The sequence below is a fragment of the Pleurodeles waltl genome, chromosome 1_1, assembly GCF_031143425.1.
Source record: "Pleurodeles waltl isolate 20211129_DDA chromosome 1_1, aPleWal1.hap1.20221129, whole genome shotgun sequence".
Taxonomy (NCBI): Eukaryota; Metazoa; Chordata; class Amphibia; order Caudata; family Salamandridae; genus Pleurodeles; species Pleurodeles waltl.
The window spans coordinates 1004084249-1004100497 of NC_090436.1; the positions used below are offsets into that span (position 1 = coordinate 1004084249).

Here is a 16249-nt window from a genome sequence, read left to right on the forward strand (position 1 = left end):
TCTGGGTGCCGCATTACAGGCATAGACCTTTTGTAGAGAATAGTCACTCTTTCCCCAGATTCCTTAATTGTGCAGTTCTGCATAACGACGTGGCTCGAAGACAAAGCCTCGTGAAGGATGGGCGCTGTGAGTCCCTTTCAGTTAGGGATTAGGTGAAAGATGCGGTGCCAGTCTTCCTGATGGGGTATGCATTAATGAGGGAACATGTTCAAATGAAAAAAGTAAATGGGGTGAAAGTTGAGCTGGAAGTTAATGCTGTGAGTTTGCAGATGAAAAGCGGAGCAGAGGGGTAAGATGTGACAAAATAAAAAAGTTGTTGGTATCGTCAAGAGGAAGGGCACGGCCTGGTGTTTTTGTTGGGCGCTGCTCGTAATAATATAAGGGAGGAAGAAGGTGGCAGCTTTGCAGAGGAGCACTTTGGATTGATAGTAAGGCAAAACGGAGAAAATGGCAAAAGGGCGTGGAGAAGAAACAACTAGCAGTGGCAGCGAAGCACGGCTAAAGATAATGTCAGTGGATTATGAGTCCAGAAAGAATGTTGTGAAAGCATCATATCTGCAATGCTTCTGATGTAAACCGAAAGTGATGTTTATGAACAAGTATACATTTTCCTATGTTTCGCTTAGCATTATAAAGGTGCTTTATGCATGGTATCTCACACTCCTGTCCCTTTTCAAATGAAAGTTGGATGAATACTTGCCTCCTCAAGCCAGCAATTTGTATACCATCTGGACATCAGAGGGAACCTGTTCAACACTGCTGGGCAGATGCATTGCCTAGAACTCCTAATCCAGATTTTAAACTCATGAATCCAGTTCGCAGCTAGACTCGGTTTATAATTCGTGCCCACAGCCTTAGAGGCACCCTGTCCATCAGATAACCTTGACAAAACCGTCTATTTTCAAGTTAGTAGCCGTAAGGTTTAGTCATGTGGGTACGTCAGCGTGGGTGCTCACTCTACCTCATTCAACAGACGGAGAACAGTTGGGTCTGGTACTGGTTTTTGAACCGAGTTCCTTATAGTCAGCAGAAACCTGGTAGACACTGAAATGGACACAACACTATTAGCACACTAAAAATACATACCCCAACTGACTCTAATCTACCGAGACCCTTGTTTGGTTCAAAGCAATCATTTTTTTCTTCCTCTTTTAAATTAAAAAGCAGCAGGTGGAGCTTCAGCCCACAGAATTTCCAGTATTGAACTCAGAAATCATTGATAAAGGGTGGCAGACATATCAAAGCAACATTGTCTTGTTTGGCAGCCCTGCCTCGGTGTCTGACTTTTGTTAGTAAACAGAACACTAAACCGGAAGAGTCCTGAGGTCCTTTCAGAGATGTTTCATACGAAAGTATTGAAAATCTAGCATGTAACTGTTACAAAATCGCAGGAAGCGTTCTCTCAGTTTAGAAACTTCTCTTTACACACCTTATGGTTTTCTGGTTGTATAAGATTTAGAACTGCTCTTTTTATTTACATATAAATAAGTGTCACTTTTTCTTTGAGAACATAGCACTGGTTGGATATTGAGCTTACTGGAATTATTCACGGTGTTATGCCGTTTCTGAGTTTTTAATACTTCATCACTTACCCAGTATAAGAAATGATTGCTCAAATCTTGTACCCCTGTCCTCGATGTACCAAGCTGTTCGAGATGCTGCGATACCAATGCTAAACAAACATGCCCACACAGGATACAACCCAGTAACCAATGGCTGCCTAAGACCTATAGCTGCATAAATAACCAATATTTTACGTTAGGGATATTCTCAAACATTTTGCATGGAACTCCCAGCCCGGTAACAAATATATAGCGGTAACCATTTTCAGGGTGAGAAAGGGTTCACAATCTTCTATTCTTTAAAAGTGTACAGGGAAATGAGTCTTGCCAGCATAAACAATTATCACTAGATGGAACCGAAGATTGGCATGTGCGAATATGTGCTGTGTGGTTTATCCACAGGAGTAAGTGTAGGGAATAAGTATGTATGCAAATCTATGAATTCCATGAATTTTTCTGTGCACTGATGGAAATTTCTGTGCCTTCTCTAAATGCCGGAAGTGTTGAGTAAATTCAACAAGGAAGGTTACAATGTGTAGATTTATATTATTCCCAAAATCTTAGGGCCCAATTTAGAGTAGGTCTGACAGGATACTTTGTCACAAACATGAGGAATATGCCACCCGCTGTAATACGAGTGCATTATATCCTACAGCACTTCTAAAATGGAGGACGGGATATCTGTCATGTTTGTGACAAAGTAACCTGTCTGCCGAACTCTAATTTAGGCTCTTAGTGAAAAGGGACAGCTGGTGGCACTAGTTTAATCAAGATTGGGTCTTAAAAGTATTCAATATGTTCTTAAACTTAGATTCACGAAAATGTACTTAGTTCGCAATATTTCTAAGGATGAATTAAGAAAGGATGGATAAATAAGGTAAAGGAAACCTTTATAAGCTAGCAGGATTGGTCAGTGGATGTAATACTCACTGCTGATACAAGTGGTGATCTACTGTTACGAGTTGGAATCCCTGCTAAACCAACCAGCCTTCCACCCAAATGTGCCATGAGTTCCTAAAAGTAGTAATTGCAAGCCGGTAGGACACACTGCCTCAGCTCTATCTTTTTTGCAGTTAGGAAGTATAGCAAGTCATTGTACTAAGCGGTCCATCCATACCATTAAAACGTGTCACAGTAACACCTATATAAATAGCACTTAAAAACACAAAAGAGCAGGACTAAGTACTATATGAAATAAGTTATGATTTTAAATTTCGTTTATGAAAATAATTGTGTGATCAAATTTGTACGCAATACCTTCAAATAGTGATTTTTGTTTTCCAACCATTTTGCCCACCTCTCACCCCCACAAATTAGTCTGCAAAGCAAAAACGAATTTATAGATATTTGTACACCACAGAACATCACATGAAGACCAATTTGTGTTCAGCTTGCATCAAAACAGCCTAGTGGTTGTAGAGACTCACCAAGCATCTTTATCAATAACATCGCATTAACAAGGCCAGCTAGTAGGGTGTTCACTAGGAGCTTTGTGAAAGAGTGTGGTTCTGGATGCACCTTGCCTTCATCTTTACCATTTCTGTAGAAAATGTATTTTACAATGATATTCTTCAAAATACACATATTTTTTATTCTTTCAAAAAGTACAAAAATAAATTCAACTTTGTGCATCACTGTATTTCCTTACACTTTATTCAAGTACCTACATTTTTTCTTCAAACAGGCAGCTGACACAGCAATCGTGAAACCATTTAAAATAATATAAATAAATATAATTAAAAACGAGAAGCAAAATACCCATTGCTTGAAAGTGACAGCATATTGACCCAATATCACATATAAGAACCTTCACAAATTTGGACTGGCATTCCTTACAGTAACTGAATGAAAAAGCTCTGTGGTGCCCCTACTTAGAACAGAAAAGTAACACTCAAGAATGCATGGAGTCGAGGCCTATCCTTGGGCTTGCTATGTCTAGCTCTGTTGCTTATTTTATATTAATATGAAGTCACTGCTGAACTAAAGTGAGTGGACACCTAAATGACCGTAGGTGATACAGGTCCTGGTGAGGTGTTTAGAAGAGGACTTCATTGAACAGGAATATGTGCCTAGTTTGTGGATCCTGAAGAAATAACCACTGAATCCTGTTAGAGCTGTTAGGAGTGGTTTGGAGTTCGAGGTATGCATTTCTGCCAGCGGGAATCTCTCAACAAAGGTTTGCATGCAGTACACATTCTAATCCCTTTCAATGTTGTTGGGCCCATAGGCATCCTCGTAAAGTTCTGCGAGTCAATGTTTGTGGTAATGCTTGATATTAATGATATCTATGAAAGAGAAATTTGGATGTCAATGGCCAGTGATTAACATTATGTCTGATAATCACCCCCAGAAACTGAGAATGGTAGGGTAAGAAGGGCTGCAATAGTGAATATCAGCTACAATCGAATTGGATGTACCATACCAACGGGAAACTCTAGGGTAGAGATCGAATGAAAGGAGGAGTAAGACTGATTTCCTTGTACCGTATCATTGATGATGATGCAATTGTATAATGACTGCACCAATTCACGTTTGTTATGAATATCGTTCATTTTGTCCTGATCATTGGAGGAGAAACACATGTATATGCATGTTATTAATCCAATGTTTTGTACTGCCCCACAGTAGGGTGGATGGCGCCCCGCCTCTTAATGGGGCAATTTTATAATCTATTTCTGAAAAGCAACATGATTTCTTTGATATTCATGTATATTTAGGGCACTGCTGCTTCGAGAGATTCCCTTTAGTTAACCTCTGTTCATATCTTAATACACATAACGGTATACATATTTTATCAACCGCTCAAAAAGCTTTCAGAATTCCAACTCCAATTTAATATCGGTGCTCTAATGATATTCATCTACTGGTCCTGTGCAGTGGCATGTCCTGACCTTTGTATGGACTCCTTTCATTCAAGGCTTGCATAAAAAAAGAAATATCAGAGGCATGCCCTATTAAGTCAATATATATACCACATGAAATAACAAGAACTTTAGGAAACTGATGTTTTAACCTATTGCATTTGTCAATGATGTGGCTCTCCTTTCGTTTGTCATCAAGACAAATTCTCTCTTTACGCAGTACAGGTTGAAGACTTTCATATAAAATCTGTATGTCCATTTTCGCACATTCAGCTTGCTTAGGATCAATTCCTGCACGAACAGGTCTTAAACGCAGCATGGTAATATCAGTATCTTTTGTCATGTCATATGCAACATTATATCGGTTTAAACATTTTTCAAAGTCTTTCCTACAAATATCCATCATGAAGAGGCATGTATCTGTATCAAGAAAGAGTGTTGGGCTCTCAATATTATTGTCTTTTCTGAATGGTACAGAAGAATCCAAATGAAGTCTCAATTCTTGTGTTGTGCTAGCCGTCGGGATCTCTTCTGAGCTTTCCCAGACTCTTGAAAGCAGATGAGCCCTGCCTTTTTCTGCCACAGAGTTTTTGTGCACAAGAAATTCTCTAAGTCGCCTAATAGATGGGAAGGATCCTTCTACAGTGACTTTTCCATCTAATGTCAATGAACTGAAGATTAGGTCAGGAACATTATCCTTCAGTTCTTCCACAAGATCCTTTAGAAGGCATTGTTCACAAAAAAGGGACAAATCAAGGATAGCAGAGGCAAATGTAAAGACCTGAAAATGCAAAAAAGCAAAAGGTCAGTGAACTACAAAAATGCTAATGAAACAGTCAGGAGCATAACGCAGTGAAAACACTCACATGTTCACCAAAGCGGACCACTTTCAGAGGGATGGAGTTAGGAAGACGCCTATCAGTTAGAATATGCCCATCTTTCTGGAGAACTTTTTCAGCCACTGAAATAACACAGTAAGGTCAATGAGATCTTCAATCCAGAGAAGACGTGCATTTCTTACAGGTAAAACATGCAGATTCATTCATTCTAGAGGTGAAGATCGTGTTCTTGAATCACAAGAAAAATAGCACAGTGATGTTTATACATTTTGAGCCGGCATAAAGCAGACTGCAATCTTAGTGACTCCATAAATCTTGCGGCAGGAATATCAAACTGAGGACACCCAATAAACCAGAACATTAGCATCAGTATCACAGAAGTGGCACCTTCAAGTCACTCTGTTGAAAATCAGGAACTTTCTATAATGTCAGACAACAGAATGACATGCTCACTGCTAAATAAGAGTCGTAGCTGAAGAGTAAAGTTTCAGAAGTAAAGAAATAACTCTGGAGGAGCACTGGACCATAGTCAATCAGACAATGGTTGAACGTAGATGAAAGTGGGGGACTGCAGAGCAGCAAGAGAGTTGTAATTGAAACACGGGGAAAACAATCATCTAAACGCCCTGACAAAACTGATACAGGCCATTTAAACTTGATATTCTCTAAGTGAAGACAAACTATCCAACAAGGACTACGACCATAAGGTAGAAAGGTCCCTAGCATACACGGTGGAACAGAAAAATCAAAAACAAAATATTCCATTGTACCATAAAGACTGTTTATGCACCGAAAATGAGACTACAGGTAAATCACTGCAACAATGTTAGCATTCACTGCATACTGAATCAGGCCAAACTGTATCAACCAGAGTTATCTGTGTCCAGGGTTTTTTCACCAAATTTGGCTGCAAATCAGATCACCAAGTGCCTTCTTTAGTACTTGACTCTCAGGGTAGAGGAGTTCAGCGATCCAAAGCTTGCTCAGAGAGGTGGTGTGGTGTTAGAATTTCTGGACTCATCAAGCCACCAATAGAAATTAATAATGGAATGTCCAATCAGTGTGTGTATTTAAATACTTTACTGTACACACATGCAATACTATACATAAGACTTAAGAAGCATTATATTAGAAATGGCATTATCATAACCCTGAAACATTTCATAGTGAGAATGTTGTGCACCACTTTTGTGGGGGCAACTGCACTCCTATACTACGTTCTCTAGAATTCCAATGGGTCATGCAAGCGCTCTCTCAAAATCGAAGTAATATGAGTGAAATATTACACCAGTTCTCAGTTATCAAGATGGTCGGTTCTCACACTCTTAGATCCCACACCCCTAAGTGTGTCTTCCACTGTATTTCCTGCACCTTTGATGTTGTTCATAATTACGACAAAGGGCATACTCATGCCACGTACGGTTCTGCAGTGCTTGCAGGGAGTGACTTTGACTGATTGCGTTCTATAAATGTGTTAAGCAATTAGTTAGTCAATCAGTCAACCAGGAAGAGACCGCTATAAATAAATGCAGCACAGGTGATCTCCCAGATGTTATGATCTATTAGGGAAGATGAAGGTCTTCAGATGGTGTCTAATAACAGATAGTTTTGAACTGGTAAGAATGATGGCTGAGAATTCCAGGCTGTAGCCATAACCAGTTAGGGAGTGACCGTCTATTCTAGTTTTTTTTGGTTTTTAATTTGGTAACCCTTACCAGACAGGCAGACTGAGATATGAAAAGATGAAATGGCTCAGCTCTGTGAAACAACAGTAATTGCTCTCCTGAAACTGAAGGTATACATGGTGTACCCTCCTGAGCACACAACCCTGCTCTGAGTTTTATTACGTTAGAAATTGGGTTTCTGGTTGGCTAGGGTTGGCACCTCAAACAGGCAGGGGACCACCACTCTAGTCAGTCTAAGCTAACCCTTGATCAAATCCTTCGTAGCTCGGCACGAGCAGTCAGGCTTATCCCAGGGACAATGTGTAAAGTGTTTAAACGACCCATTAACACTAGTGACACAATAAATACACCAAAAAGAAAACTCCACAACGAGTTATATAAAAATAAACTGTATTGGATAAAAAATTATTAGACCAAAAACAACAGAAATCAGTAATACTCTGCTAAGAAAGCAGTTGTCAGATCATCATTATGAATGCCAAGTAAGGAGACACATTCCTATAATGCACATCATAAAACATTACATACTATTTCACTATATACCAGACCGATCCTGAGATTATGCCCATTACCCCAATCATGGCAGTGCAACGTTTACCTTAGGTCGCATTTGAAACAAGTAATACAGTAACCACACTGAGGGCAAAATGGAACACAGGCATGCCATACCTGGAAATCACCAACACAGCTGATTATCGGAGGCGATCGCGCTCTTGCGCTCCTTTGGTCCACTAAGTCGGGACCAGGAGCTCCTGTGCCCCGGTTGCATTAGGGCCACAAAAATTGCCCCCCTAGCGGGAAAGGGGCTCTGGTGAGGTTTCTGTCCTATCCAGCGGATCTGGACCGAAAACAAGGATCCCGCGCTACCCCTGTAATTCTCCTGTGGGGGCGGGGGATGGAAGAATAGAAAGAAAGCCCTCACCTTCCTTGTAGTCAAGGAGACTTCTCCCAATCTCCCCACGCGGATTGCTCAGCAAGGTGGCAGCCCGCAAGTCCACTGCACGGCCACGACCTTGTGCTACCCTCGTAATGGGTGCAAATATAGTGGAAGAGACAGCACTTCCCAACACGCTACCGGCCACCAGTCCCAGTGGTGATATCAAGCACACCAGCACACACTGAAGAAGGGAAAGATGGAGTGCTCACTACAAGCTTGTTTTGAGACAGAGGCAACAAAAGGGGGACTCTCTTCTGGATGCTCCTAGGCCCCCAGCTTTCAAGCGGACAGGGGTGGGGGGAGCAGCTCACCCATCCCTGGAGAATACTGGTGGGGCACTAAGGGGGCAATAGGCAGGTAGGCCAGCACACAATGTCACTTGGCGAAGTAGCAGTCCTCCTGCCACCTAACATTCAGTAGGCAGCAGACTAGTCCAACAGGGCAAGCAGTCTAAGTGGTGCTTCCTCCTGGCAGCACAATAGTCCTCTGGTGCAGTCCCTCTGGCAGAGGTTCAGTCCCCGTCCCCAAACATGCTATCCCCATAAGGAGCAAGAACCCTCTTCTTATATTCAAAAATGCCTTTGTTCAGGGGGGAACTTTGAAAGAGTCCTTTCAAGTCAAGCACAACACTCTTTCAACCCAGCCGTGTCCACAGACATCAGTAGGGGGTAATGAGTCCTATTCATATGTAAGATGTGAACAACCCTCCCTCTTCCCACACCGGGAAGACTATCAGTATGCAGATGCCTCTTCTGTCACAACCTGCCCCTCCTCTGTGATCGCTGTCTGGAAAGTATGCACCAAGTGGAGCTGTCACTCTGCCCCAAATGTGGATTGGAGTCCGGTTGCAAAAACACTAGAGACATAAGCACAGAGAAATGCCCACTTTCTAAAAGTGGCATTTCTACAATGATAATAAACAATCCACCATGTTCTCAACCACATGAATTTACTTTCAGTACGCTGGCGCGCCTGACAGGCACAAGAAAATAAATAAAAAGGTGAGCAATGTTATACTTAACGCAAACTCTGGGTACACCTTATGGCGGTGCTCTGGATACTGAGACCTGCTTGAAATATTCACATGGTGCTTTGTCCATAAAAGTAATAGAGAGTCTGAGATACAATAAGTTTTAATAAGCAACTTTCAAGATAGTTTTTTCCACTGGTAAAAATGGACATTCATGCTAAGGCTCTAACATGCATGCTATTCATGTGGGGGATTGGCTTCACCATCTTAATACTCCACTAAAAGTGGACAATCAGCTGTGACATTTCACAAACTCCACAAATAAATTATTCCCGCTAAAAGGTAGCTTGATTTAAAGACTTTTAAAGAGATAATGCTGTTTTGTCCCCCTTATTTGAGTATTTATTTTATATTAGAATTGCATCATTGACAATAAAAGAGAAGCTCGGATGGTGATCTAGTTTTGAATGCAACTGCCCAGTATACACAGAGGTCGAAAAGCTTCGTCTATTTCTAATTCAAGGGGAGTACCTAATGATTTACCTGTTCAACATTAGATGCATTTCAAATGAAGAAAAAAGAAACCATTTGGCATCTGCAACAGGGCTCTTATATGCTTTTGGAACTGTAATTCCCTTGTATTGATGGGCATGAGAAAAAGTTACTAATCCAAGGACTGGGGCATGGATAGCCTAATACTCATTAAGTAATTGATGAGACTTTTAATTTTTAGTGGACTTATTCACCAGTTTTGTCATATAAGATATGGATGTAAAAAGTTTGTCTGGGGATACGTTTTATTGTATATAACACATTTGGATTTTTGTTCAGATGGCAAAGGTAACACTTTTGATTCTTTGTCCAGAAGAATAAGGAATAATGTCTGTTGGTAATATTGAAGGAGTTTTGAAAAGATGGAAATACATGGAACATGAAGTATTCATTGACACTCAGGATTGATGTACTGGTTTGTGTCTTTGTGTAAAATAATTTATCAAAAGACAGTGGTGGGGGTGTTTCTGTATGTATTTCTATTGAATGGTCCCTCTCTCACTGAGGCTTTATAGGTTTACACCCTGTTGCCCACCAATGGCAGCAGTGTCCTTGGTTACACCATCTCTCAGGACACTGCAGCTCCCTGCCAGCAAGAACAGTACAGTCACAGAGAACTTCAAATCCCTGCCAGCAGAGAAAAGCTTTACCAACCAGCAAGGGCAAACAGGAGTTGTGCAGTCAGGCACAGCAGCCCATTTGGGTTCCCCTTGCAGCCCAAGGCCTGTTCTTGCTGTTGGTGTCCCAGGAGCAAGTGGGGCTCCAACAGCATTTGCCGTTGTAGCCTCAGAGTCGTCCTACGGCTCAGGGAGTAAGACTACACCCCCCATAAATAACTACACTGGCCCCAGGGGAGGGGTCCAAGGAACCTAAGAATGGCTCAAGGAAGAGGGACGCAATAGTTGTGCCTTTTCTCCCAGGTCCTAACGCACCTCAAGGGGTTTATGTTTGAAAAGGGTGAGAGCCTGCCCCTCTTTTTTGTATTTTTTTTTTTAACAGAAGTGCAGATCGTCCGTGGCCCCTGGTACCATAAAAATGATACATGTTATTGGCGCCAGGGTGGGCCCAACCAGGTCTGGGGGGGCAGGGTATCCCTACCCTGTCCTCTTATATTTTTTTAAATACTTTTTACAGGACGAAGACTGAGTCCAGCCCTAACTTGGTTAACCCGACTGAAAATTCTCGAGTGCAGTCCCCCACTCCTCCTAATACACCGCTTCGCAATGAAGCACCTGTGCTGTGTGTTTGTGCTGCCCCCCCCCCGCTGGCTGCATCTTCCTCCCGCTCCACTCCAAAGCTCTCAGGGTCCAGCTCAGGGCTTTGGGCTTCTCTGCTCGTCTCTGGATGTTGCTCCGTGTTCGCGCTCCACATTGATTTAGTTTCTTGACTGGCGGCTGGCTGACACCTGACGTGTCACAGCACTGATCCCTGGTTCTTGGCACCACAGGAGCCTTTTTTGTCTTCTGTGCTGTGAGTGCCAAGCAGAAGTAGATATTGGCATGAGGGCCCAAACTGTAGCCCGGAATCACGGCCCAGAATTGCATCCCACAGCACCTTCAAGTGCCTGAGGCCCAGCCCACTACAGTATAAGCCCAGTAAGCCTGGTAAGGGCTGGTTGTTTGAAAACCTATCTGCCCGCAGGGACTTCCAGTTTGTTTAGGTCAAAAAGGTGGAGTACTGATAAGGGGCATACTTTGGCGCACTTTTGGACTAGTGGCCAATAGTTGGTCCAGAGTGAACTGGCTAAAAGGGTGGTGGCGGCGGCACCAGGCATGACCACAGACTTTATGTGCAGGAGGAGGAGTTGGACGTAAGTGAATTGTTTTTTTCAATGAAATAATTGGCAACATTGGAAAAGACTATCCAGGGATGCCTCCTCAAAAGAACAAAGGCTCCAAACCCCTGCTCAGTTGAAAAAGCAAAAAAGGTGGTGGTGTGACGTCTGAATCCAGAGACATTCTTGCCCCTGAATCCACCTCACCTCTATGTCAGGGTGGGGCAAGCCATGTTACTCAAGACTATCCCCCGCAAGTGGAAGTGTGCACTCCTCAGCAAAATCCCTGGCAGTATTGATTAAGGTATTTGTGGGGAAACATTTCAGGTCCACAGCAACTCATACCTCCATAACGGAGGAGCGGGCAGCATAACCATCAGGTGGGCCTTGGAAGTTACTAGACCCCCTGGGAAAGAAGTCTCTGGATTTACCAGAAAACTCAGTGATGCTGCACCCCTGATTCTCCTCTTCTCATTGTCTGTTCCGTCTAGTAGAACAAAGCTTTGTAAGCTCAGAAGAGGAGTCAAGGACAGCAGGATGTTGAGGAGAATAATGGGAGTAGGAAAATACCCGAAAAAGAACTATCAAGGGGAACTGCCGCAGCTATATCTGTGCTGGCTGGCGTATTTCTTCATGGAGGGGCCCCAGGGATCCTGGCAAATTCTATAGCATATATGGAGTCTTTACTGACTGGTCCCTCTCTGATGCTGGATGTCCTTTTATTAATGCAGCAAAACGTGCATGGGATGCTTGAATCCTCCCTTGCTGGAAATGAGGCCTTGAGAGTGGAGGCCGGTATACTCAAGGATATTTTTGGTGACTACAATCAATTTGTGTGTGTATGCCCACACTTTTAAGGCCAGTAGCCGCCAAAACCCCAGGACAAGACAAGATAGCTCCTGTGTAAGAGGGGGTTCAGGGATCAGTGTCTGTTTCAAGAAAACCAATGATGGTAAGAAGGTGGCATCATGGGTGGGCCAGAAACTGTTGCTCGTAATGTCGTATTGGGAGGAAAGGTTTCAGGCCAGGTAAAGTCTTCAGTAACACCCTCAAAAATGCAAGGCCACAAGGAGGCATCATAAACTGGGTCAACCGGGAAAGAACCAAAAGGACAATAGGAGAGTATTTCAAGGGGAGAAGGGGGTGAGGCAAGAGTCATAAAGGCTGGTAAAGGCTGCCCCAGTTATCCACAGGATCAAAAGTAAAAGCATCCGTAACCCACCCAGCAACAATGGAAATAAGGGAAGCATAGGATCTGGGAAAGGGATCCACGGTCCGGGGAGAAATGCCACCCCACAGGCAAGCACAAGCAAAAACGTAAGGCAGTGTCAAGATACCAGAACAAGTAGACAACCCGATCCCGTATGGGCTCCAAAGCAGATTCAGGGGCTCTCTAGGGCTCTCAGAAAAACATACTTGTACCTAGAAGTGAAACATTAATGGGAAAAGAGTAGGTAAGTGGAGGTCACTGAACAGGTGAAGCTTTGTAAAGGTTTTTGCACCCTGTAAGACTCTTGATGTTGTAACTTCGGGGGACATAGAGAAAGTTTTCCTTTAGAGAATCTCTGGCAGGTAGAGAAATAACAAAGGTTAGTTTTAGCTCCCCAGACTTTGTTGGCCTAGTACCGAAGGCCGGAGATGAGCTCATCAAATTAGGCGTATGAATTGTGCCTGTAGCTGAAGTAGAGACACCAAGATTCAAGTTGCCCATTTTGCCTAGTCACTCTGGCCTCAAACTGCAACAACAAACGATGGTAATGAGTGGGTACAAAGCACCCATTGTCCCACGTGGTGGGCTATAATTGTGGTAATCTAGAGGTAACTATACCTGCCCAGTCAGTAAGAGAGATTGATTCAATCCCCCTGCACAATAGACTTGTGTGCCTAAGCGTGGATAGGGACAGTGTCTCCTCCTTGGTGGGGGGGGGAATAATAGGTATAATGGGTAGTTGCCTCGCCCCCCAACTTGGGAGTCCTTTCGCGGAATATACATGGGTTGTACAACCTTAGTAGAACAATAGATCTTACAAAGATTTGGGAAGACAATGAAGTAATTTGTTTTCTGGAGACTTGGTTGGCAGGTGAACAAATACACCTGAGTGGGTTTATGCAATTTGTAAAAAGGAGAACAAAAGAGGGTCCTGGGTTCCTAAAAAGTGGGCTGCTGACCTTGGAAGCCACCAAATGTAGAAAAGCGTCAAGAGTTATGCCGACAAGTAGAGAATGGCTCATGGCTAGCCTGCTGGTCTTGTATGATGGGTGCCATAATAATAACAGTTTATTAATTATCAATGTCTATGCAAACCAATGTGAAAACAGGAAGGGAAAATGGGAGGTTTTCTTAAGGAACCTGATGGATTTGACAGAGCTTCCGGCAGCTCCTCTAATCTTCTTACTATGGGATTTGAATCATTGGTTAACTCCAGCTTAGGCTGAGGTCAGTGGCAGCGATATACTAGAGAGTTATAGAATTCCAAAAGCAATCTTCCCAGAATGCACCCAAACCATGCATCAACTGCAATTAATAAAAGTTTTGTATGGTATTCAGAGCTATCCGATTGATTATATATTTATCCATGCATGTTTTTGTAATAACTATACAAACTTTGCAGTCCAAAGAATAAAGGGCAGTGACCACTGGGCCTTAAACACTCTTCTGGCTGCCCAAGAGAGCAGGTGATCGTGATGGAAGTATCCTACGCTAAATGATTGACAACAAGAATAGATGAAAGATATATGTCCATCCTATGGTGATTTCAAATCACCAACGATATGGGGCTCATTGGGGAATTGGGCCCAAAGACATTGGACTGGCACTCTGCCACCATTGCAGGGGTAAACAACTGACTCCTCTGGTTAGACGGTGTAATTATGGGGCCAAAAAAGAAAAATAATCAGTGGGTTAAATCAGACCTGGTTTAATAATGAGTGCCTGACAGCCAGGAGGGGACTGAGGAAAGCAGAAAGGGTGAAGGGCACCTTAGGTGCAGAAACTGGGAAAGGGGGCTGAAACTGTATAAGAAAGGAGTAGGTTACACTAATTAGTGCTAAAAAGCAGTCTTATTATCAGTCAAATTTAGATCTTATGATTTGCACTCTCCAGAATAAGTACATTAAAATATTCTGGAAGCTAGTAGAGAGAGTGCACAAGGTCAGACCCCCTACCACCTACCCACACACAAAGTGAGGTGCATGGTTCCAGAACATTTTTGGGCCTCTTAAATAAGTCAAATTTATAAAGCCATAGAGGTAACCGTGAGAGGAACCTGGCCTAAACTAGGGGAGAAGATCTTGGAGTCCTTCTCAGAACAAATCTAAGGAAAGCTGATAGCCTCACTAAATTTAATAAAGGAAGGCAATCTTCCGGCAATCGTAATTAAGTCCATTCCTATCTGGTGGGCGTCCTTTTTCTCAAAAGTCTTTATATTTATAACAAGGGCAGGCATATTCCCATCTAGCTGGAAAGGTGCAATCATTAAACTTATGTATAAAGAGGGAGACAGGAATCCTGGTCAATTATCGCTTGATAAGCCAACTCGACTTCGGGGCAAAACAGTACTCTAAGGTGATGTCAATTATATTGTCCCTATGGAACAAGTAGGTTTCAAGCAAAGACATTCAACCCTCGATCACTGTTTTAGACTGTGGGTGTTAGAACAAAAAGCGATGGAAAGGACAGGGAACTCATTTTGCTGTTTCATTGATTTTAGCTCTGTTTTTGATTTACTGGACTGTAGTATCCTGTGGAAGAAACTAAGAAAACTATCAATCCCTTCCTGCTTATTAGCAATACTTCAGGGAATCCACGAAACAAACTGGGCCCAAATGAAGCATGACCTCATGGTGCCGTTTTGAAAATAATTCCTTTAGAAAATGGACTAAGGCAGGGTTGTGTGCTGGCCTCTACACTGTTCTCTTTGTTCCTCACAGACCTCCTTAGAACCCTAGCTTCCACCAACTCCTTCTCGCAGAAAATGGGAGTAGTCATATTCCATGCCTTCTGTATGCTGATGATGGTCATTTTAGATTTGAACCATGTTGGCCTTCAGAGGAAATTGGATAGATTTAACAGCTACTGAAGACAAATAAGCTTTAAGTTAACCTGGGAAAAAAGTAATTCCTTTTTGTAAACATAATAAACCATTTAAGTGGCTACTAGGGGTTAGGAAGGTGGAGGTGGTCACCTCTTACAAATATCTAGAAATGATATTTACCAAAAAACTAAATTGGTCCTACACAAAGAAACTGTGGAGATAAGTGCAGCTTCGACCATAGGAGGACTAGGGCACTTTAAGAAACATTTCGGTGGCCCCTCATAGACTCTGCTTTTAACTGTCTATAACACCATTGTTCCTTCACAATGCCTCTGTGGAGCTGAGCTATTGTCCTTATGCTTGGAGGCAATCTGGGGAAAAAGTGCGTGCAAACGTTTGAAAAAATTGCTTGGCCTTCATAAAAGTGAGAGGGGCCCAGCGATAAGATTGGAAAGGGGATTTGCAGGCTTGGAGTTTCCTGGCCTATAAATCAACTCTGAGGTTCTGAGGCAAACTGTGGACCACGGAGGCCCAAAAGGTATTGCTCCTTTGTACAAAGGAAATTGTAAAGAGTGAGCTAACTTGGGCAGTGCTGGCAAGAAACAGATTAATGGAAAAAGGCAAATGGAACATTTTAAGCTGACAGGGATCTCCCAAAGAAAAGCAGATTGAAAAAGGCATGTAAAAGAGTCAAGGTTATATATTTAGGGTATGTTAGAGGTAAAGCCCTCAGCTAATTACGTGGTGGATTCCTGTGACAAAGAGATTGCTTTCCTGTATGTAGCTGCTTTGTCCAATGCCCAGTTACGCCTAGTTCTCTTAAAATTTCGGGTATCTCTGAATGTGCGCTGTCTAACGGCAGGGAAGCTTAATGTTCTTCTGAATGCTGAGAATAATTGTACACGTGGACTCCAAAATGTTAATGGTCATCTTTTATTAGATTGCTTGTACCTTTATAGGATAGGTTGAGTGATTTTAGAACTGCTTTTTATAAAATGTAATATTTCTCATCAGACTGAAGCACTAGCACTTTTG

The 16249-nt window shown here is 42.5% G+C and overlaps 1 protein-coding gene across 1 annotated transcript in view; it reads right to left on the minus strand.

Moving 5' to 3' along the window:
• Positions 1 to 3129: 3129 nt before the first annotated feature.
• RBM43 (RNA binding motif protein 43) overlaps positions 3130 to 16249 on the minus strand; it is a 58636-nt gene continuing 45516 nt past the window's right edge. Inside the window, exons 3-4 of the mRNA XM_069230307.1 lie at positions 5290 to 5384; positions 3130 to 5204 (exon numbers count right to left, since the gene is read on the minus strand). Of these exons, the coding sequence (XP_069086408.1) occupies positions 4419 to 5204; positions 5290 to 5384 (881 nt within the window). The 3' untranslated portion in view covers positions 3130 to 4418. The remainder of the gene's footprint in view (positions 5205 to 5289; positions 5385 to 16249) is intronic.